Here is a 21932-nt window from a genome sequence, read left to right on the forward strand (position 1 = left end):
GCCGAAGCCACACCACATCGTGTCTTTTTGTAACATCTGCCGACACCTGGTGCGAAGTCTACGGTTGTTGTAGTTATGCGGACGTTTGAAGCAGTGCAGGTAGGACCTCTTGTGGAGGGTTGGCCGTGCCAGTCTTTTGGCTTAGTTGCCTCATTGATGTTTGATAGTGGTATTGAGCGATCCGCTTAGAAGGTTGTTGGGCCTTGGTGTTCTTTTACGAGTTTGGTGGTTGTTGAGGTCGATACTCCACCCTTTTTGCTGCGCTTGATTTTACAGTCTTGTAGCTTATCATTTGCGTCACTTGACGACAAGGAGTTATGGTTTGTGGGTGCTGCTGTTGGACTCGCTGGGCGTTTTCTTCGATCCTCTTTGTTGCGCCGCGCTCACTGTTTGAAGGTGATGGGTCCGGGAGCTGGTGTTTCTATAGATATTACCTCAACTATTATAACGGTGCCCGTGCTAAATAAAACAAGCGCTTCGCTTTATGGCTATGAGAAGAGTAAATTCACTGCGTGGTTGTTTGAGCAAGGCTGAAAGTTGGCTCCATAATTGCGATGAGTCGACCATAGTCGCTTCCGAAATGAGCCTTCGCACGCGTCCCTCGTAGTGAATCCATCGCGACATAACACTTCGTCTAACTGACGTGCTCGCCCCCCGTTAATCCTCGGAAATCGTTAGCATTGTATAACGCACGGTCAATGGTCGCTCATCCAAGCGACAATGCGTCTCAGATTCACCAAGACCCCGCGCTCTTCTGTCAATCACGTCCAAGACCAAGTTGCGTGCCTCAGCGAAAGCTCCAGCGCAACACCAAAGCATCATCGCAGCTCGTTTTGATCATCACTATTAATCCTTATCTCTTCCCTGTGATATATCGATATGTGATTGAGGGTTGATGTTTGTGGATGTTAGGTTCGTCTGTGTCCAGCATGTTCGCGCAATGCCCGAGCGCGACGTTCAATTGAGACAGGTCCAAACATCAAGATGAGGGCAGAAGTTGAGACTAACTTATCAAGCATCTGTATTTAAACAAATCTATCAGAATGCTGCCTATCAGTGGGTATCTCCCATCAAGGTCTTACAATCCCTTCAATCCTGGGGACACGCAACTCCATTCTCCAACAAAAGAACAAACAGCAAATAACAAACAGAAGTATGCCTCGCTCGCCAGTCGAGTTTGTATGTTTAACCAACGCCAAACTTCAAATCGCTCAATCAAAACACATCCATCCAAACGTTCCAACCGCACCCGCTAGGACCAAGAACGTCAGGATACCCGCTCCCGCCCGATCCGCAGTCGTAATAGGTTCCGGCTCAGGATTATCATGCGAATCCTCACCGGCCTTCGGATCACCCTTCGAAATACCACCCGTCTTATTCGTCGCAGGCGGTTCAGCGTCCTCAATCAACAACATCGACACCGCAGCTAGCACGTTCATCTGTTCGCCCGCACCGCTGGTCTCGTCGACGGCGGGATCGACGAATGTCCCGTCGCTCCAGTAGAAACCGCACACGCGACCGGAATCTCCGCCGGTGCATTGCTTAACGGCTGCTTCGGTGGATTTTTGCAGCACGGGGAGGATCTTCTTGGCGGTGAAGGGGGCGACTTGTGTTGTTACGGCGAGCCACCGGTGGACGTAGCCTTTGAAGGATAACATGTCGGTGGAGCAGGCGCCTTTGCGGCCTTCGCAGGGGACTTCGTACATGATGTCTTTGGGGAAGAAGTTCTTTAGTGTGGCGTCGAGGAGCTTGTCGATACGGTCACCCCATACGTCAGATCCGTTGGTCTGCAATTGTAAGTGAATGTTTGGTGGACAGGTGGGTTGACTTACAAAGTTGTACATAAAGGCAGCGCCTTGGATGAGAATAGCGGCGTTGTAGGAAAAGGTGGCCTTGTTGATGTCGGTACAGTTCTTTCCAACGTGTCCGCCATCGTAGACTAGCCACTTGTCGTGATCGATGTAGTTGACGTTCCAGAGCCACTCCCAAGTCTCTTCGGCGTGTTTCGCATAAGTTTCGTTTCCTGTGTATCGCGCAAGACGAGCACCGATATTGAAGAAGCAACCGTTGGCAATAGCTGCAAAAGTCAGTCATCTCACCCACAATCAAGCTTCGGACAAACGCACTGTTCTTGTAATCGTATCCAGAGTTGGTGAAGGGAATCTGCCATCGCATTCCACCATTACACTCGTCATCGTGTCGCTCGGGCTTAGCCTGTGTCGTCCATACGGCCTGTGCAAGGGCGAGCCATTGGGGTTGGTCATCCGGAGGATTGGGGAATTTGTTCTCTGCTGCGAGCATAGCGGACATGCCCCAGAAGCCTTGATCGTCGTTTCCGAGGGATGCACTGTGGTTGCTGGGCATGTAATCGTGGCCGTCTCCTGTCTGGTGAAGCATGCCCTCCATCACTATGTGGTTGTAGCTCTCGTCGCCGGTGAGCTTCCAGTAATCTGTCTCCATTTAGCCTTCAGTCCATTTTTTCTGAGCTATTGAATGGCCGACGCACCGATATATGTTCCCATCATCGCTCCACCTTCCCACCAGTAGTAGTCGCCCTTGTATTCTGTCGGGGGACCTGGCAAGATACCGGGAATCATGCCAGTCTGATTACCGTCATATTGCAACATGAGATCATACGCAAGTGTTCGTGCTGATTGCTTGATCTCCTCTGCACTGCAGTTAGTACTCCTCTCTCATACAGTGCAGTCGTCGGCATCGCTTACCCTTTGTTCCAATCTTGTAATACTGTGCATCGACCGATTGAACTAGAAGACCTCCCAGAAGCGCGGCCTGAGCCACAAAGGCTGCCGGTGAAGAAAACATGATGTCACCGAGATCAGATATGAGTCCTCTATAAGAAATGGGTATTGATGAGACGACGTCGTGATATGTTGGTCAATCGAGGTAGCTTGTAAGCGAGCGACACAAGCACCAGACCTCAAAGCGTGTGAACTGACCCTCCAGCCAAAAGAAGACAGGACCGGGAAATAAAAGTCCAAATGGGAAAAACGAGCGTTTGAGATGTCAAAGTTTACGGCAAAAAGTAAATGCAAAAGTAAGAAAGAAACCCGTCAAAAAGAGACAGAAAGAGATCTGGGTAGATCAAAGGTGGGACGGAAAGCCGGGGATCTTTCTTTACTACATACAAAACACCAGACACACAAAAACAAGGGGGGAAATAAAATGGCACCGCCAGTTTATTGGTACGAGCCAAGTGTCTGGGCATCGGGGCAGTGCAGGCGCTGCGACGAGGTTATTTTCTTGGCGGGGTTTGACCTATGGACGAGACACAAAGGTTAAAGGCCAAGACGCCAGTGACATGGGGGTTGTTCATGACTTATTGGCAAAGGCCAAGTCTTGGCGAAAGGGGGGGAATTTGTTGCCACGTTATTGACATTCGAAAGGGCCAAGATGGGGTGTAAACTTGATTTGCAGTGCATGATGAATGCATAGAATAGAAGTGACTTTCTAGACGACAATTGTAAGAGAGGTCCATCACGAGTCGGGGATGAGACAAAGTGAGGTCCATCGCAATAACAAAGAAAGCCAAGATCTCCTTTGCTAGAGCGAGATTGACCGGGCCACGCAAGCCCTTGCAAGATAACAATATACTTTCCCCTCCACTCAAATCTATGACAGCAAGAAAGTACTCTTCAAAATATGCCCCCTTTCACAGAGGGAGGGCGCTAAACTTTAATGCGCCAAAGTGCCCTGCTTCTCCACCACTCCACTGGGTTTATTGGTCCAGCCCCTGGTATGCTTAAATATTACCTTATTCTTCCTCCGCGACCACTGAAACATGGGCTGCAAGGAATCAAGGTTTGAAGTCTGTCTTTGTCTTCTCAAGCGAGACATATTTGGACACCGTGGTTTGTGAGGAATGGGCATGAGTTCTTTATTGAGGATAGAGTCATAGACATGCCGTTTATTGCTTGAGAAAAAACTGGTTTCGTGCATGGCTGGTGCTAAGACCTCGTGATGCTAATGCCCATTTTGATCAAGGGGCTTCTTGGCAGACCGTCATTACTTGGCGTAGGTAAACAGAACAGCAAAAGCATGACATTTCCCCGAGCGTCCCGGCTCATCCACCTCACATGCCAAACACTCACCGGACTGTCACTCGCGCTCGTATAAAATACCCGTGTGGCTATGCCAAAAGGTATCCCGGCAACGGGCTCATTGTGTAACTTTGTCGTAGAAGAAAGAAAGTCAATTGGTACGCGCCAAGCCCAAGACATACGCGTGTCGCCGGTCTTGGGTTTTACTAACGTTTCTGAGTGTTGGGAAATGTGAGCCGACATCATCTTGTTTCAGCTTGGCGACGCCTCAATTGACTTTATTTCGACGATCTTAATTTGCATTTCTGGTGGTTATAAATCGTGTCGGCGCGTCTTTTGGTGGTGCGGAGTGAGGCCTCTTGGTGTTAATTGACTGTGAAGATGGCGCTTGCTGCAATTGGGTGCTTTTGTTGCGAGAGCACAGAGTGAGTGAGATGTTGACTTCCCTCCACGGCGTTAACATCGCGGCGCTTCTCTAGCCCCATTGACGTATCGCAGCATTTTGGAGGTTGGGTAACTTTACTGCAGCATCCACACAAATCGTCGTTGTGAGTTCCAGCATCCGAGCACAGGCTTCTAGAATGGAATCTGCGAGGCTAGTGATCTGCTTCCCGACGGCTGGACGTGCATCAATTGTGGAAACGGCGAGAACGGTCTGCGACCTGTCGGGATGCAAAGTGTGCTACACTGACCTTACCTGTCTGGTACTCTCATGTATCGCGAACTGACATTTTCCGGGCGGTATCGTGATTTGAGATGTGGTGATGCGTTTGAGTTCTGTGTTTTTCCACTGAGGAAGCTAAATTTTAGGCGGGGTTCTTCTTGCGCCTTCAATCCTCTGTTGTTGCGGCGAATGATCGGTATACAATGAACCGCTGGGTTTCATCATCAACAAAGGTGAATAAGAGCGCTGTCCAAATGGATCGCTACAAAGCGTAAATCTTGATCCACGATAGAAAATCGCTATTTCTTCACTGAGAGTGCACCATCTACGCGCTAATCCTGTACAACACCATCGATCAATGGAGAAAGGGTGTAGATTAAAGTAATAGCAAAACCTCCGAGAGGATATGAAAACTACCGTCCCAAGTTTAATCCAATGCGAATACGTAATTAAGAGGCCGCTGGTCATCAAATAACCATGTACCAATGAGAAGATACGTAGCCAGAAGGAGTTTTTACTTCAGAATGCGCCGTCTACAGGGTAACCATGGTTCTCAGCGAAAGCCAAAGTTGGGTAACCGGACGCTGTCATTTATAGTTAACCATGAGAAATTGCCGAGATACTTGACGATTGCTCCATCATAGAATTTAAGGAAAGAATCATCCGATAAAAATTGTCCAGGTAATCTGATTGAGCGTGCCAATGAAAGACGTCGATCTGATCTCTGTCTACGAGCGCATCGCTTGCAGGTGCTGAAGATACGGTTTTCGGCTAACGGTTAAATATCCGAGAATCAACGGCTCGTTATCATCATTACCTGTTGCGAAAGCTACAAATCTTTACTCCGTACTAGAGCTGTTATTATTGCGCATGCCCTGGTGGTGCAATGATGATTGCGTTACAAGGTGCCGAACCGTCCGGCCGAAAGCCCGTCGGCACTCGGCCGACGAAGCGATGTCACACTTTCACTTCGGGAATAATTGACCAATGATTGACAAACGGTGTTGATGTGCTCATGTATTGTGACCCCAAGCCTTCATTACTTCAAATATGTACAAGCAATTATTATACGTCAATCCCCAATCCCCAATCCTTCATTCCACCTCAACTTAAAGCCGCTCGCTTATTTGGGGAGAGAAGCAGGAGCATAAGACTGATCAGGCTTAACAATCTTGGCACCAGCAAGTTGCTTATCGGTATAAGCAGGCCAGATGATCTGGCGCTTCGACTTGGAAACAACAGAGAGAGTAGTGAAGCCGTTGTCGGCGCCGAACTGGTCGCTCCAGCCAGAGGTGATGGTGAAGTCACCGCAGGTGCTGGGGCCAGCGCTGCGCTTCTTGCTGGCGCCGGGACCCTTGACGTCGTAGCGGCACTCGTAGGGCTTGCCGTTGCCGGTGTCGATGCCGAACTTCCAGTTGCAGATGGAGTCATCAGAGCGGCAGTAGCGCTTGGCGTCGCGGATGGTCCATTGGGGGGTTGCGGCCATCATGTTGACGGACTCAGCGGCGGGTGCGGCTGTGACGCCGGTGGCGGCGAGGAGGGTGAAGACTGCGGCGGAGAACTTCATTTTGAATGTGTTTGTAGTGGAAGTGTTTGTGTTTTGTGAAGATGAGATGTGAGTGTGTGTGATGATGAGACGAGATGAGAAGGGAGAGGATGAGGCTGTTTATATAGATGTTCTACATCAGTGGACTTACCCATGACAACTATTCTAAGCTCAGTCCCACAAGCTATACTGATCCGTGCTATAGCTCACCGTGAACTTGAACTTGAACTTGAGCTTCCCTTGCAGTAAGGACCTCGTGGGTTCAGCAACACGAGGTGATCGACAGGCCGAAGCTGGATCTCGTATTCAACCCATCCACCGACATCAGCCGATGAACCGCACCATAGCGGGAGGCGTAGAGCTATGCATAAGCATAAAAAAGCGGCGTAGAACAAGCATAAAACGGTAGTACTATTTCTTAAACGCTACCTCGTGATTCATTGTATTTGGACATAATTGAAGCAGAATCTCTCGTATTGTAAAGCTCGTTGCTGTATTTGGGCTGTGAGTACCGGAACCATCGCCAAGTCGGGCCATCCCCGCAAACCGCGGCACATTCGGACCAGAGCAAGAGACCAAAATAGCAGATCAGATAAATTCTTCCGTTAGTATTTCCGATCTTCCGTCTTGTTCTACGTCAGAACTGTGGAGATGCCCCTTCTTAACATGATCCATCGCTCGATGCAGCATCTCGTATTACTCGAATCTCACGTTACCTTCAGTCATGATCCTTTGCCATTACTCTAGAATGAATCCTTCACCGCAATATAGAAGATCGAGGCTCGAATAGGCCGTTTCTACGCCACGATGCGGGAGCAGCCCTTCTGGGCTGACATCAAGGCTGCTACAGCGGGGTTAGTGCCCCTAAGAATAGAATATAGAACCGTTCTAGCGCTTTTCGGGACCTGAAGGTCCACGGTTTACCCCGTGCATCCAACATCCATTCTCAACAATTCTCACAATCACGTCCAAATCACTTCACTTCATCACATCCCAAGCCCATACCCAACGTCATAAACGTCACAATCGATCATCTTCTAGAAAATCTCCGCCTAATGTGGAGAAAAAACCACACCATCATTTCCCTTCTCGTGTAGCTGATTACAGGGTCGATCAATGGCCCCCTCTCGTATCCTCAGACCTGCAGTTTAAATCTTACTTGCCGTATAGGTCTGATATGCGCATTGTGAAGCACCTTTTTCTGCAGGGATTTTCCCGTCGTGTTCAACAGTATACCGAATTTGGCGGATCTGCATCAGCGCTGACATCAAACCCGCGCAACAGAGCGAATCATCGAGGGCAAAAGAACAGCGTGACATACGCTGTATGCAAAGCTGAATGTTGATGTGCAAGGGAATTCATCATAGTCCGGATCTATTTCTCTTTTTCGCATTTCTACTACTTTGTCTTTCATAACTACATGTCCGTCGTCAAATCACAAGACGTCATCTCCCCGCCTCTTTTATTTACTTAACCCTTCTGGCCACCTGTGGGGACCTTGAACAGGACAGCTCGGCCGTCGGGTCCTTGGCCAAGAGCCTTATCCACACGGTAGTATCCCTTGCGCTCGAGCTGGATAAAGTCGTTCTCCTTGAGGTCGGCGATGCTAGCGTCGACCAGCGCATCGACCTTCCAGGCGGTGACATCGGCCAAGTAGTCGTCAAGGTTGTCATCCTTCTCTAGTGTGTCCTTGGTGATGAGGTAGCCAAAGTCCCAGAGCTCAGCCTTGACTAGGTTCTCGGGGTCGGCCGCTAGCCAGTGGACCTTCTTGCTGGTGGTCTTGAAGTCACCGGCAAGATGCAGCTCAAGGTTGAGCTCCTTGATGGGTAAGGCGGACTTGTCGAGGCCTCGGACAATGGCGTTACCCCAGCTCATCAGGGTGATCTCCTCGTTGTCGGCGAATTCAGCAACATCGGCTTGGTCGAGGAGGAGCTTGGGTCCGAATGTAACCTGCTTTGTACCGACGTCGGGGTTCTTGACGTGCTTGGGTCTATCCTCCTTGTATGACTTCTCGGGGCCGCCAGCCACGGTAACAGTAACGGCGTCCTTCTCCTCAATGGCCATGTATCGGGGCACAACAGGGTCGAGCATTCGCTTGTTGATGGCCCAGATGGTTGTCCAGTCCATGGTGACGATATTTCGGCTAGGTCCTTGCTTCAACATAAACTCACGGAGAGCGGGAACGGTCAAACCGCGACGGAGAATACCGCGAACGGTAGGCAGGCGAGGGTCATCCCAGCCGCTGACACGTCCGGTGTCAACAACCTTGGTAAGCTTTCGCTTGGAAAGGAATGTTCGGATAAAGTTGATACGGGCAAACTCCCAGAGGTTAACCTTGCGGAGCTTGAGGTTGTCGATGAACCAGTGGTATTGCTCGTTACGGTCGGCATACTCTGTCGTTCGGAGCGCGTGGGTAACACCCTCGAGACTGTCGACGACGGGGCAGGCAAAATCGTAGGTAGGGTAGATGTTCCAGTCCCAGCCAGTTCGGTGATGAGGAGCGGGCTCGGCGCCCTTCCAGTTGGGGAATCGGTAGATGACGGGGTCTCGCATGGAGCCGTTGCTTGAGTCGAAGGCAATGCGAGCGCGAATGCAGTGTTTTCGGCCCAGGTCGGTGCCATTCTTCATCTCTCTGAACATGGCCAAACTCTCCTCAGCAGGACGGTCACGTCGCTTGCTGGCAAGACGGTTCTTGCGGTCGTCCTTCTGGATCTCGGGGTCGGTATCATCGGCGTATGCGTTACCGTCGAGGATCATCTGCTCGGCAATCTCGTAGAGCTCCTTGAAGTAGTCGCTGGTGTGAGTGACGGAGACATACTTGATGTCCATCAGCTCGAGATCGTGGAGAATAGAGTCCTCGAACTCCTGCTTCTCCTTGGAGGGGTTTGTGTCATCGAATCGGACGAGGAGCTTGCCATTGCCATCGGGGGCAGTCTTGGCGAAGTAATCGTTGAGGAGAGCGGCCTTGGCGTGACCGATGTGAAGGTAACCACTTGTGAAGAGTCAGTAAAGTCCCGCGATGCGTGTGTTGGTGAAGAACATACCTGGGCTCGGGAGGGAAACGGGTAACGACACCGTTCTCGGTGTTCTGGAGGCCAATGTTGTAGTTGGCACCACCAGCGCGCTTCTCCTTGCCGGCGTTGAGTTTCTCCTTCAGCTCAGGGTGAGCATCCTCGATAAACTTGAACCATCGGGTGATGTTGGCGTAGGCGCCCTTTCGGACGAGGCCAATGGCGACCTTGTTGGTGCGGAGAGCAGTCCAGACCTTCTCGTCGGCCTCGCTCAGACTGTAACCTCCAAGGTAGGTTCGGAGAGTGAGGTGCTTGTCAAGCTCAGCGGCCAGGGGACCGAGAGTCTTGAAGTCGGCTGTGGCGAGCACTGGAGCCGCGCTCTCAGCGTCGAAGCTCATGATGGCGGGGTTGGAGGAGGGTAAGGTTTGTCGGGTGAAGGGATTGCTGTGTCAATCGTGTACTGTAGTTTCGTCTCGCTTGTATGCGTCTATCGGTCTCGTTTTCGATATCGTCTTCGTCTATGCAGGAACGGAGTGGGAAGCGTCTGGTAGAAGTAGGTCTCTTTGCCCCAATTTGAGCCCGAGATTTTGGAGGGGTCAAAGATTTTGGCGGGGTGATTCTGATGACTCAGGATCTTCGTAAAAGCACGTGACCTTATCGTGTGACAGGATGGCCAACATTCCACGAATGCCACCGCTGACTCTTGACCGATCATTTGGAAGGGGACGAATACTTTATGCATTCAATTGTTTGTGTATAATCCAAAGTATTTCTTAATTTTACTCAATCGCACCGATCTCAGGGGCAACCCGCTCATTCCGTTACCATCGTCTTACTGTCACCCCACCAATAGCGAAGCCGGAGGAGCTTTGAACATTGTGAGAACAACATTCCCATCCTGGAGAATGATGTTGATAATTTTCACTGATGAGCCACACCGAAAACGGAGAGCATCCGTATATCGGTCAATAGTCGCCTTATTCTGATGACGATTGCATGAATAAGATCTTGGATATCCCGGCGTGGCAACCCCAGACCAGGCCGGAAGCTTACCCGCCGGCTCAGAGCCGGCTTCCAGACCACGACAATTCGGAAATAATCACCGGGTGTTATTCCAGCATTTAAGGAGAAACAATGCGTAACCCTGAATCTGTACTTTTATTTTTGTCTATCAGCTACTCTAAGTGTTATATCGTCGCTTTCCTTGAACGAATTGGTGGCAAAGCTTTCATGTTGTATCATCTATATGAAACCATGGATGAGCCAAGATATCTCTTGCAGACACTCGCTGTGCAGGCTCATAAACGAAATTTTTAGATATTAGATCATATAGTAATTCAACCTCTTGCGTAGATATTTTCGGCAGTGACTCAATGATCTTATCAACTTTGTCGGAGTATGCTCCAAGGTAGACATCGTCAATTCTGAATGCGGTAGGTTTCCAAAATTTGTTGCTGTAACATTTCAGATATGGTTTGTTCTCATCCTTTACTCTGTCTGGCGCAGTTGATGTTGGCTGGAGCTCCTCGAGATTTTCTGGTTGATCCCAGATCTCGCTGATCCATTGCCTTAACGATCTTGTGTTTTCAAGCATTTCACCTAGGTGCTCGCCATTAGCCGTGTCCGTCGTTGGCTGGCCATCATCGTCGAATACTGGCTTCCCCCATGATGTCGGCATGCGGCCAATGTACTCGCTGACCCATCCAAGCAAGTTCGCTGGGCTATCGACGTTGGGAATCGAGAAAGGGGATGAGCCTGACCTGATCTGTAGGATGGTACAGCCCAGAGCCCAAACATCACCCGCTGGGCTGGCTGGTTTTCCAACTGCCACCTCAGGCGCCAGAAAGCCTGGAGGTGTCCCAAGTGTCTTCTTGGGGGGCGCAGAGACTAGGAACGCTTGATCACAATCGATCAAACAAATATCGTCAAGTATGAGGTCTTCTGCCGATGTGAAGTCGAGGTTGCCAACGATATATCGAGGGGCATCTGCGCCTGTAGGTTCATCAGATATCGTTCTCAAACCATCGCGTTGGGGTTCACCAAAAGGTGATAGATTCCTTCATCATCAACATGATCGAGGTTACGAATGCGAAAGACGATGTTGCTTGGAGTAAAATCTACAGAAAATGAGTGAAGTGAAAGTAGGAAGGAGAAACATTGCTTACCTCCGTGATAGAGGCCCTGAGCATGAAGATCTGCGATAGCTTGCGTAGCTTGAGAAGCCACGCGACGCGCCAGCCAGGGATGAATCCTACTCTGTAGGTATTGGGACAGGGTGTTGCAAGAAGGGCCACAAGGTGGCAAGACTAGACATAGATGACGGCCATTCGGTCCTTCGATGCGAAAGAAGCGCTTATAAGTGATGAATCTTTCGTCTTTCATTTGCGAAATGATATTGTGGCACATGACTGCTTTTTCTTCCGTCATGGGGGAGTCCTCAGCAGCCACAATCTTGAGGGCCACCCAGATAGACTCCAAGGAGTCGTAAGCTAGCCACACGACGGAAAAGCCGCCATGACCAAGCTTATGGGCAATTCTGTACCGTCTCCCGTCAAAGTGTTCACCGATATGAACTGGGTGAAAGCCTCCTTTTCGATAAAACTCAGGCTCCTCTGTGTCGCTAATCTGGATGGTTTCAAAACGACAGGACTCGTCAGAGGCGACTGATGCATTGCTGGTACTTTTACCAGTGGAAGGAGACATATTTAGGCGTCTTTTCTCAACCTTTAGTTCAATAGTGAGGTTTCGCTAGAGTTAGAAAAAGGCGTAGGGCTGATGAAGTAAATCGAGGATGAATTCTCAAGGTTGTTGGTTGAGCATTTGCATTAGGCAACAATCTATCACGTGCGAGATATCAAGTTCAGAGTCGGACAGAGAGCCCCTTTTCGACAGAGAGGTGTAATTGAGAGTCTTTGTTTATGCATATATATACCTGCTTACCAGTTTCTCCATGAAGTTAACACAGAAATTAATTTGTTTCTCTTTTGTTAGATACTAGATTCAGGCACTAGATGGTAAAAGGACTACCCCAGGTATGGAAAGTATTTTGATAGATAAGCCAGAGTGTGTCAGTTGAGTCATATGGTAATTAAAAATATGAAATACTCCTCGTTTGTTTAGAGTCAACGCCTTCTGGGAGTGTGAAGCTATCCTGAGGTAGGTAGGTAGAACATAAAACCCCGCATCCCCAGATTTTACAGCTCCAACTACTCATTCACCTACCACATCGATACATGGTTATCTTCAGTATACTTCCGCAAGACCAATGTTTGCGCAATTCGAACTTTACTCGGGAGGCTGGGTTCATGCAGAGAAGCGCGCAAAGCATCGCCGGTCTCAAGGTGGTTGCATTCCATGTAGGGCTGCAGTCTCACCATAGTGGCGAAATCACTGACTCTGCTCTTAGGCCGAAGTCGACGGAAGAAATGCGATGAATGTCGCCCAATATGCGGCAGCTGTTCGAGTCGTCGAGTGGCTTGTAGCTGGCGCAGCAGTAATGAGCGTCGTAACCAGAAGCTCGATGTTCGGGCTGGTGAAAGGAGCGCGAGTCCTCGGCTGGATGGCAGCTCTAACGATGAGACCAGCGGACCTAGTACACCCGAGTCCTCTTTTGATGAGTTAATATTGCGAAATGGATACCGAATCTCTTCTCCGATCCAAGACCAAGCTCTTGTTGGCAAGACGGGAGCCTTCAACGACTGCTTCCAAGGCCTACCATCATGCTCCATGACAGGATTGCTAGAGGTTCTCGACCAAGCTACATCAAGACTTGATCGAGGACGAGAGTTTTCAATGCTTGCTGAGGGCTTTGAAGCCTTAGCCAATTCTCGCAGCATGCTTCATGCATGGCTGGCGTGTTCAGCAATTATAATCTCCCAGTTCCAACCAACCTGGCGTATACACGCCCTCCAACAACACAGCGATGCCCTGAAGCAACTGCGCTTAAGTACAAGGAGTGAGAGGGGCCTTACACAGGATTCCAATATCGCGACTGTGCTGTTGCTTCATGTATTTGAGGTGAGTTCACACCTTTAATGAAACCTAGCTTCTTCCAAAACTGATTAACGTCTAGAGATTCGAAAACTCCACTACCGATTCTCTAACCTATCTCTCAGTCACGGCGCCTCTGTGCCTGGCACTTGACCAACCGCCTCAAAATACCCATCAAGCTTTGGTGCTGGAGACCTTGGTTTATCATGTCGCCATCAACAGCGTCTTTCGCCCAAGCTATTTACGCAATTACCACGATCTTTCGAAGATCATAAACCTATGGTCAAGATCACCTGTTCTGGAGTCAGACGCCAACTTTCGTGGCTTTGTGAAGGCAGGGTTATCGGCATGGCTTCCCATCGAGCTTTTCGACATCTTATTCAAAGTATCCCATCTTCTGCATCATCGACTCAGCGTAGCACCGGATTATATGCAAGCCAGACTACGAGAGCTGAGGAGCAGATTACACGAGTGCCAACTTGGATACGGCGAGGACATCGAACAACTAGAACCAGTGGCAGCGGTTCCGAATAGGGGACTAACCATTACCGACCATGATACGGAGAGCTTCCACATAAGAAGGGTCTACTCACTGGCTATTGAACTCCTCATCACCAAACTAGAAAACCCGTCACTGAGGGCTGAAGAGACTTTAGTCGTAAGCCTTTGCGAAGCAGCACTTCATCATCTCTCTAGAGTGCGATCCGACTTCACAAGCCTACTGTGGGCTATTACTGTTCTTGGCACCGGTATGACAACGACCAAAAGCCAAGATCTTATCTTCCTACATGTTGAGGCCATGAATCACTTTGCAGGTGGCAGGGCAGTGCGATCTGTCGTAGAGTTCCTTTCATGTGCCTGGAGACCAAGACCTACGGATCATTGTACGCCTATTGCTGGAATTTTGACAGAACAGGCCGCTGCAGAGGCTGAGGGAGAGAATAATTGCTCGCTGGGACTGGACATTCTGTTCGAAGAGTCTCTACTAAAAACTGTGATTCTGTAAGACAAGGAAGTCTGCTCGGTACGAGCAGTCTACTCATCATTTGTACGAATATAACTATTGGGAAAATCATGGTTAATTGCGCCTTTCTGTACTACTGGAGCCTACTTAATTTGTTCATAGATTCAAATGCTCATTTGTCTTCTTCATCTTGTCAAAATGGTCCTGAATCTCAGCAAATACCTTATCATCAACAATAGCAGACCATGCCGTCAAAGCCATTCCCTTCGCAGCTTCAAGAATCCTCAAATGAGCCTCCTTAGTACCAGCAGCCTCAGCGAAAGCATGATTGTGAGGGAACGTGCCCTTTGGTGCTTTGATCCCGATAATAGCATGCAAACCAGGGATAACCTGGCTAACATTCCCCATATCTGTCGAACCACCGATATTCTCGGTTTGACTTCCTTGAGACAGCAGAACGCCGAGTGAATCCATGTGGTTCTTGAAAAGGGAGCAGAGAGGATCATTGACCCAAAGATCAGCATACGCCAAATCCTCAGTTATCTCAACCTCACAACCTGTCGCCAAACCACCAGCTTCGAGACAATGCCGCACGCGTTGACTCAACTTCTTCAAAGAGTTCATTTTGGGACTTCGAATCGAGAACTTGACCTTTGTATATTCTGGTATCGCATTGGTGATCTTTGGTGCTTGAAGAATGCATCCGTGGATACGCTCATCTGGCTTTATCTGCTGTCGTAGCATTGAGATATTATTGTATGAGGCTACTAATGCATCGAGGGCGTTTATTCCGTCCCACGGATTTCCAGAAGCGTGGGCGCTTATGCCGCGGAATTCGGCGATTAGGTCAACGATTGCGATGCTGCTTTGGCCGGCTGATCCTATTGTACCGCTTGGGCGAAATTGGTCTTCTACAAAAGGATGACTGATGGTGTTAGAGAGCTCGAAAGGCCACTTGTACTTGTTGTTGTAACTCACATCATCAAAGATAGATCGGCCTTATCATAAGCCTTTGCATTGAGAAGAAGAATCTTTCCTCCACCATCTTCCTCAGCTGGCGTACCAAGTAACTGCGCTCTCCCATCAACACCATACTTTGCTAAAGCATGTGTTAAAGCTAGATACGCAGCAATGCTCGCCGTTGCGATCAAGTTATGACCACAAGCATGACCGAGGCCAGGAAGAGCATCGTATTCTGCGTTGAAGTTTACATGTCTGCCTTTGGAGCCATATGTAGACTCAAAGGATGTAGGAAGATCGTAAGCGCCTCGTTGGACGGAGTGGCCTTGTTTCTCGAGGAAATCGGAGATCCGAGTTTGGGCTTTGATTTCTTGGAAGGCTATTTCTGGTTCGTCATGGATCTGGGTGAGGGTGTTAACGTATTGAATGGCGAATGTTGGCCAGATTCTCACCAGCTTGTTCAAAGTATAAAGCTCATCTGCAAGTCCTTTGATGTAAGTTTCGATGGTGTTTCGTACATCTTCCAGTGAGAAGCTTGGTTTAGATAGAAGCGTCATAACGAAGGCCAAGGATAGGTCAAGGATGTTAGCCAGTCTGAATGATAATCCAGCATGGAAAGGAAGATAACGGTATCGGAATTTATACCACTGATTACGATCAAGGAGTTCAAGAACAAGCAAGTTAGTGTGTCGGAAGAGCCAATCCAGTCTAGCCCAACTCCTCAGCCCACGGGTATACTTCCGGATATTGAAGTTGGACTTGAATCCCCAGCCGATTCATTGGTCAACGGTTAGACAAGGGCCAGTCTTAGTCTGTCGGAAGACCCAATGCAGTTTAGTCTCGAACGAAACTCAAATCGCCATGACCTCTCTCGCATCTTCAACTTCCCTTTTTCATCTGAAATGATTGTTTTGCTAGTCATCAGATCATCCGAGGCCGTTATCGCTTTCAGCCTCGACTTTAGTGCGTCGGAAGACTTATTTGGGTTTGGTTCAACCCCAGGTTTTCCTCCCACCATGAACGACCGGCATTACCATCGGCAGGTTGATCATTATCGCTGAACTCCTTACTAACAGTCAAGTCTACAAGTCTATAAAATCACCTCGTCGTCTTGAACAATGACTCCGGCATCAAACCCACCATCACATCTCTCTAACAACCACTTCTGAATCATCATGGAGGAGAATAACTCTTCACATTCCGACTATCAAGTCGTCCCTGGAACAGTCTACCTCGTCACTAGACCATCCCACAACACCAACGAACATGGAGACATCATCCTTGTTCCCACTCCGTCTGACAGTTTGGGTGATCCACTTCGGTGGTCCGTCTGGCGAAAGAGATATCACCTGTTCTTGCTTGTCATATACAGCACTGTCATGACTGCCCTGGGCAACTGGGAAAGTTCTGTCTATGTTGATATTCAGGATGCGCTTGGTACATCGATTAATCAACTGAATATCGGCACGGCTTTGACTTTGCTGATGCTTGGGGTTGGAAATATCTTCTTTACGCCTCTTTCTCATAGTAAGTGTCGCGGCTTGGTAAAGATATTGCACTTGCTGATAACTTGCAGAGTTTGGTCGGCGTATCGCGTACCTGTCAAGCTTAACTGTCGTGATCTGTTGTCACGTTTGGCTAGCAACTTCAAGAAACTCTGGTGACTTCATCGGCGCTCACGTCCTCTTTGGACTGGGCCGTGCACCTTATGAAGCTCTTGTTCCTATCTCGATCGCTGATATTTTCTTTGCTCATGAACGAGGTTTCGCCTTGGGTATTTACGCCTTTGGTCTATCAGCTGGATCTTCAGTCGGACCCATATGTTCTGGATACATGATCGAAACTCTTGGTTGGCGTTGGGTATATTGGTGGGGAGCTATCCTTTGTGGTATACTCCTTGTTGCTATCTTCTTCACTTTGGAGGAAAGTAACTTCACCAGAGAGTCGGAGCTCCCTCATGAGCCGGTTCACGAAGCTCAAGAGTCTGCTTTAGAGGCTATTCGACATGATGATAAAGAAGGAAAGCATCTTCATTCTGCACTCACCAATACCAGTGTTTACAGAGTCGGTCAAGTTCTGGAGACAGGTTCGTTTCGACTCCAATACCGCCCTTGGGTTGTCCTCCCAGGAACTTGGGGAGAGTTCGTTAGGCAGGTCTATCGTCCTTTGCAGTTGGCCTGGTTTCCAGCCATTGTCTGGGTAAGTTACAGTATCCCTTACTCAAACTGACAACATACTTACATTAATGCAGAGTGGACTTGAATATGGAGCTTGTGTCTCTTGGATCACCGTCTTGGGAACCACTACAGCTTCTATCTTAGGTTCTCCGCCATATAATATGAGCAATGAGGCTTTGGGTCTTATCTGGCTTTCCCCTCTCATCGGTGGTCTCTTTGGGTAAGCCCCCAACAATACAGTACTATAACTATATATGCTAACTTTTCGTTAGAGCCTTGATGGCCGGACCCCTAAACGATAAACTCGTGCTTTTTCTCACGCGTCGGAACCGTGGCTGGTTAGAACCAGAGTTCCGTCTCTGGGTCTTCATCCCCATGGCATTCCTGATGTCAGGAGGCCTATTACTCTACGGCGTCGGTGCAGCCAATGCTTTACCTTGGATCGGGCCTGTCGTCGGTATGGGACTCGTCGGCTTTGGGTTGACTGTTGCAGCTGCTCTCACAATGGCCTACGTGGTTGACTGCTACAAGGAAGTAGATGGCGAGGCTATCACGACAGTTATCTTGATTAGGAACATCATCGGTTGTGCCATGACCTTTGGAATTCAGCCTTGGATTGACAGCATGGGCGTGCAGGATACCTTCATTCTGGTCTGTTTCTTGTCATTTATCATCACCGTATTTGCAGGTGCATTTATCATGTGGGGAAAGAAGTTTCGCCTTCTCACCAAGTTGGCATATCTGAGCTTCGCAGGAACCTCCTCGGAGCAAAACTAGCCGTAGGACGCTTTTCGAGTTAATGCACTTCCCAAATACCTAGGGTTTTCTTTATTAAATAGCCGCACTTTTGATCGAATACATGTCTCCAATACTTGTTCAGACTCTTACTCCTTAGCCAAGTCCTTCAGAACCTTGCGTCCCCTCACACAGTCCTCCTCGTGAAAAGGCTCTCTACTCGTCTCCTTAATCCCACCCTGAATCCATTCCTGAACAGACCCATGCTCAAACAACCGATCAGCATATTCCTTCGCCGCACCATCCAACTCAATACCATAGGTCTTGACTCTCGAAGCAATAGGAGCATACATAGCATCCACAATTGTAAACTTATCACCCGCCAACCACGGACCACCAAACTTCTCCAGCCCCTCCTTGAAAAGCGCATTGAAGCGATCAATATCCTTCTGAAGCGCTTCACTCGGTGTTCCAAGTTCAATTCTCAAAACAACGTTCATAGAGCACTCGTCACGAATGGCATCGAATCCAGAGTGCATTTCTGCAGCGGCGCTGCGTGCAAAGGCGCGTGCTGCTGCGTCGGTTGGCCAAGCAGCGGGGTATTTCTCAGCGATGTATTCGCAGATAGCTAATGAGTCCCAAACCACAATTGATGTTTCGTCATCGTGAAGACAGGGGACTTTTCCGGTTGGTGAAAAGGCGAGGAAGTCGGGTTGACGAAGACCAGGCTTGAAGAGGTTGAGTTTCTCGTCGAAGGGGATTTCTAGGGCTTTGAGAAGAACCCAGGGTCGCATTGACCAGGAGGAGTAGCGCTTGTTGCCGATGAAGAGTGTATATGTCATTTTGATCTGGTTTGTGGATGATTAGACAAGGGTGAGTATCGTGTGCTTAGAGACGGCTTTTATGTGTTGAGAAAGCCCCGCTGCGTGTTCTAGTGAGTCATTGGCGCGCCCTTTCGTATACAGGATTTGTAATCACATTTGAGTTACTGGACTCTATCACGAATGAAGCAGGTGAGTAAATTATTTAGCATTATGCTATTATATCATTAAAGATTTGTCCTCTATACATTTTATGCCGAGGTAGATGCCATGATTCTTCGTTTATGTAGCCAATAAAAATACTGTTCCATCCTTGCAAGGATTCGGATCCTTTTCGTATATGTAATTGACTTAGACAGTGTGCTTGGGTGGCGCATACGCTGGTACAGGTTCGTTTCGTCGTAGCATGGCGTCCCAGAGTGCAAGGACTGTTTCGGCAAGGTGGATGATGAAGAAGGGGATGAGGTTGTACTGCCAGCCTCTCATGAGACGCAGATGATGTTCAATGTCATTTCTCTCATTCGAGTTGGTCAGATCGAGTTTCAGGAATGCTGAGAACCAATTCTGAGGTGTCCATGACTGAAGAGGGTATTTCTCATCATCATCAAGACCCGCCGCAACACCAGGGTTGATACGTTGTCCGTTATGATTATTCGTAACAACGAATGTATAAATTAGAGCCGTGAGAATGAGTAACAAGCTGAGGACGTTGAAAACCAGCCATAGGTTATAAAAGAATCGACTGAATTTCCCGGGGTTTTGTCTGTTGCGAAGAATCAAAGCGAGAATTCCTCCACAGCCGATGAGGACAAATGCTGTTCCAGCTGCGCCGTTGCTGGTATGTCCCTGATCAACGATCAAGTTTGCAGGCTCGCCTTTGAGATTGTGTCTTGTACCGCGATACTCGAAAGAAAAGGTTCCGCTGGCGTTGCCGTGTAGCCAACCGACCATACTTGAGATGAAGGAGAGTTCGATGATGGAAACCACCATGAGAAGCCCGAGGGCAACGTACAGCAATGGTCGTACAAAAGTCATGATTTCCCAGTGAGGAAAATTTCTCTGAGAAATAAAAAGAAAGGAGAAAATAAGCACGCTGATTATTATTATTATTTTTTACTTGAAATTGGGATTGGGACTGGGAGATTATTTAAACTGCCGTGATGCCGAGCTCAGCCCTACTAGTGCTGACATTTCTCATCCCAAGATCCACTGTGGTTCAGCATCAGCAGAGATGTTTACTGGCCAGCCCTGCAGTGGCTTGGCTTACGAAATAGCGTAAATAGCTGTAAGCGTGGAGTTGCAGGATGCACATTGGTTTACACCGCCACTGATGCAAAGATGAGGGTTGGTGCTGTAAATATACTTGTGAGGCTTAGCTGATTTTGGTCTGAAGCGCTTCTTTATTTTAAACTATCTCTAGTTAACACTGGATATCTCCGCCACTGGTACTTGTTCATCCAATTAGATTTTAAGGTCTTATTTTGAACCGGTGGGAGATTTATGTGTTTGTTCCGGCTTACTTCGAGTTGTCATGGACCCCAAAATGTGAGAATTGATATGAAGGGAAGTGGGCTCGGTGATTGCGATGATGACTGCTGACAGGAAGGGTGGTATTCCGCTTATGTTGACGTGGCCACCATTTGGACTCTTCTAGCAATATTTTCAGTTGATCAATATTTGCTTAGTGAGACGAGGTCAGCACTGTAGTCTAAGATTGTATTCTCCTCAAACCTCATGATCGTCCAAGCCTAGAGATGATGCTTTCAGACCAGGGGTTTTACATCTATTGATAGTACCCGTCAGCTCGATGGCCCCTGGCGAGTTTTCGGCTTCTCAGCTGGTATCAATACTGTTGGACCAAAATTTTGCTCAAGGCCTGTATCTATGTTAACTCCATGTCTTGTTTTTTCCACTTCTTCGCTCGTAGCGAAGCGATATGATCGGTGTTCTACATCATCAGCCAAGATCTCTTCACACGTTGGTACTCTTACCACAAACACTGAACCTATCACCCTGCACGAGAAAAGCTGCAAAGCCTCGATGCGTGACGAGCATGATGTTCTTATAGCCCCCAATCCTAGCAACATCTCTCAACCGCCGCCGAACTCTTTCGGCTCGTACCGTCGCATCATCCGGGGTGTGCGTCGGAAAGTCCCACTTCTCCGGACAAGCTGAAAAGTCAAGATTCGGAAATTTATTCTCCAAGTCTTTTCGTGAAACGCCTTTGTTGCATGTTGCGTCGTGTGCTTCGCGCAGGTCGGGCCATACTTGGACTTTGGTCTTGTCACTGTGGAGGAGATAGCGGAAGACGATGTACATTGTTTGTATGGTCCTTGTCATGGGCGATACGATTATTAGGTCTGGTTGGATTTTAATGGTCTGTTGGACGTTGCGTGCTTGACGTGTGCCTAGATCTGTGAGTGGAGGGTCGCGGTGGGGATAGCCTCTTTCGACGCTGGATTGTCAGCGAGGCGAAAGATGGGTAGGAGGGTTGATTACTTGTGTAGAGCTTGGCCATGGCGTAAGATATGAATTGTTGTCATTTTGGGTGTTTATATGGTATGCATGCGTTGGCTGCTCTTATTGAAAATGGGTTGCGATGGTGTTGAGGTGAGTGAGCAATGAGGGGTCTTTGGAGTTTCACAAAGACGTCACGGTGTTAGCGTGCTGTTGAGCTTAAATCGAGACCTTGGGACCTTTTCTCTGTGTAAATGTTGACCATAGATAGGGCTAGATACTAGAACATGTTTGGTAAAGAAAATAAATTACATATGATTACAGGTAACGGACAGCAACAATAGAGCCTCTGCCCACTGACACCGACAGCGCCTAATCAAAGGCAATCCTCACCCAGCATAAATATCAGCCAGATAGAAGGTCATTCCCTCGACAACATTGCGTAATACGGTTTCTCATAAGTACTCACTCAAGGACAAAAGCGCGGGAATAGTTATAGAGAGTCTTATGGTTCTTGGGGCTCGCCCATCGCCATGAAAGCACTGTTGT

At 48.5% G+C, this 21932-nt stretch overlaps 10 protein-coding genes across 10 annotated transcripts; 2 read left to right on the forward strand and 8 right to left on the reverse strand.

Moving 5' to 3' along the window:
• Positions 1–1047: 1047 nt before the first annotated feature.
• BKA55DRAFT_299648 (glycoside hydrolase) lies at positions 1048–3125 on the reverse strand. Its single transcript, XM_046185593.1, has 5 exons — positions 2724–3125; positions 2507–2668; positions 2127–2450; positions 1833–2077; positions 1048–1787 (listed from the first exon to the last, which is right to left on the reverse strand). The coding sequence occupies exons 1-5, from the start codon at positions 2821–2823 to the stop codon at positions 1212–1214; spliced, it is 1407 nt and encodes a 468-aa protein (XP_046052194.1). The 5' UTR covers positions 2824–3125; the 3' UTR covers positions 1048–1211.
• Positions 3126–5845: 2720 nt separating this feature from the next.
• On the reverse strand, positions 5846–6289 carry BKA55DRAFT_506732 (uncharacterized protein; the record flags this gene model as incomplete). Its single annotated transcript, XM_046187288.1, has 1 exon — positions 5846–6289. The coding sequence occupies one exon, from the start codon at positions 6287–6289 to the stop codon at positions 5846–5848; it is 444 nt and encodes a 147-aa protein (XP_046052195.1).
• A 1449-nt stretch (positions 6290–7738) lies between these two features.
• Positions 7739–9677, reverse strand: BKA55DRAFT_507111 (tRNA synthetases class I, catalytic domain-containing protein; the record flags this gene model as incomplete). Its single annotated transcript, XM_046187321.1, has 2 exons — positions 7739–9260; positions 9313–9677. The coding sequence occupies 2 exons, from the start codon at positions 9675–9677 to the stop codon at positions 7739–7741; spliced, it is 1887 nt and encodes a 628-aa protein (XP_046052196.1).
• Positions 9678–10507: 830 nt separating this feature from the next.
• BKA55DRAFT_537183 (kinase-like domain-containing protein) lies at positions 10508–11982 on the reverse strand (the record flags this gene model as incomplete). Its single annotated transcript, XM_046189886.1, has 2 exons — positions 10508–11271; positions 11445–11982. 2 exons carry the CDS (start codon positions 11980–11982, stop codon positions 10508–10510), a joined length of 1302 nt encoding a protein of 433 aa, XP_046052197.1.
• A 562-nt stretch (positions 11983–12544) lies between these two features.
• Positions 12545–14275, forward strand: BKA55DRAFT_687787 (uncharacterized protein; the record flags this gene model as incomplete). The annotated part of the gene is made up of 3 exons (XM_046199119.1): positions 12545–12635; positions 12686–13296; positions 13352–14275. 3 exons carry the CDS (start codon positions 12545–12547, stop codon positions 14273–14275), a joined length of 1626 nt encoding a protein of 541 aa, XP_046052198.1.
• Positions 14276–14389: 114 nt separating this feature from the next.
• Positions 14390–15750, reverse strand: BKA55DRAFT_506173 (uncharacterized protein; the record flags this gene model as incomplete). Its single annotated transcript, XM_046187244.1, has 3 exons — positions 14390–15158; positions 15212–15594; positions 15646–15750. The coding sequence occupies 3 exons, from the start codon at positions 15748–15750 to the stop codon at positions 14390–14392; spliced, it is 1257 nt and encodes a 418-aa protein (XP_046052199.1).
• A 618-nt stretch (positions 15751–16368) lies between these two features.
• BKA55DRAFT_505811 (major facilitator superfamily domain-containing protein) lies at positions 16369–18147 on the forward strand (the record flags this gene model as incomplete). Its single annotated transcript, XM_046187221.1, has 4 exons — positions 16369–16720; positions 16770–17392; positions 17445–17590; positions 17643–18147. The coding sequence occupies 4 exons, from the start codon at positions 16369–16371 to the stop codon at positions 18145–18147; spliced, it is 1626 nt and encodes a 541-aa protein (XP_046052200.1).
• Positions 18148–18201: 54 nt separating this feature from the next.
• On the reverse strand, positions 18202–19083 carry BKA55DRAFT_299714 (thioredoxin-like protein). The gene has a single exon (XM_046185594.1). The coding sequence runs from the start codon at positions 18945–18947 to the stop codon at positions 18255–18257; it is 693 nt and encodes a 230-aa protein (XP_046052201.1). The 5' UTR covers positions 18948–19083; the 3' UTR covers positions 18202–18254.
• Positions 19084–19098: 15 nt separating this feature from the next.
• BKA55DRAFT_562632 (uncharacterized protein) lies at positions 19099–20029 on the reverse strand. Its single transcript, XM_046192311.1, has one exon. The coding sequence runs from the start codon at positions 19959–19961 to the stop codon at positions 19278–19280; it is 684 nt and encodes a 227-aa protein (XP_046052202.1). The 5' UTR covers positions 19962–20029; the 3' UTR covers positions 19099–19277.
• Positions 20030–20725: 696 nt separating this feature from the next.
• BKA55DRAFT_592219 (histidine phosphatase superfamily) lies at positions 20726–21469 on the reverse strand (the record flags this gene model as incomplete). The annotated part of the gene is made up of 3 exons (XM_046195357.1): positions 20726–20874; positions 20918–21381; positions 21426–21469. 3 exons carry the CDS (start codon positions 21467–21469, stop codon positions 20726–20728), a joined length of 657 nt encoding a protein of 218 aa, XP_046052203.1.
• Positions 21470–21932: the final 463 nt, after the last annotated feature.

The sequence above is a fragment of the Fusarium redolens genome (assembly GCF_020744475.1).
Source record: "Fusarium redolens strain MPI-CAGE-AT-0023 chromosome Unknown BKA55scaffold_5, whole genome shotgun sequence".
In the NCBI taxonomy this organism is placed as follows: Eukaryota; Fungi; Ascomycota; class Sordariomycetes; order Hypocreales; family Nectriaceae; genus Fusarium; species Fusarium redolens.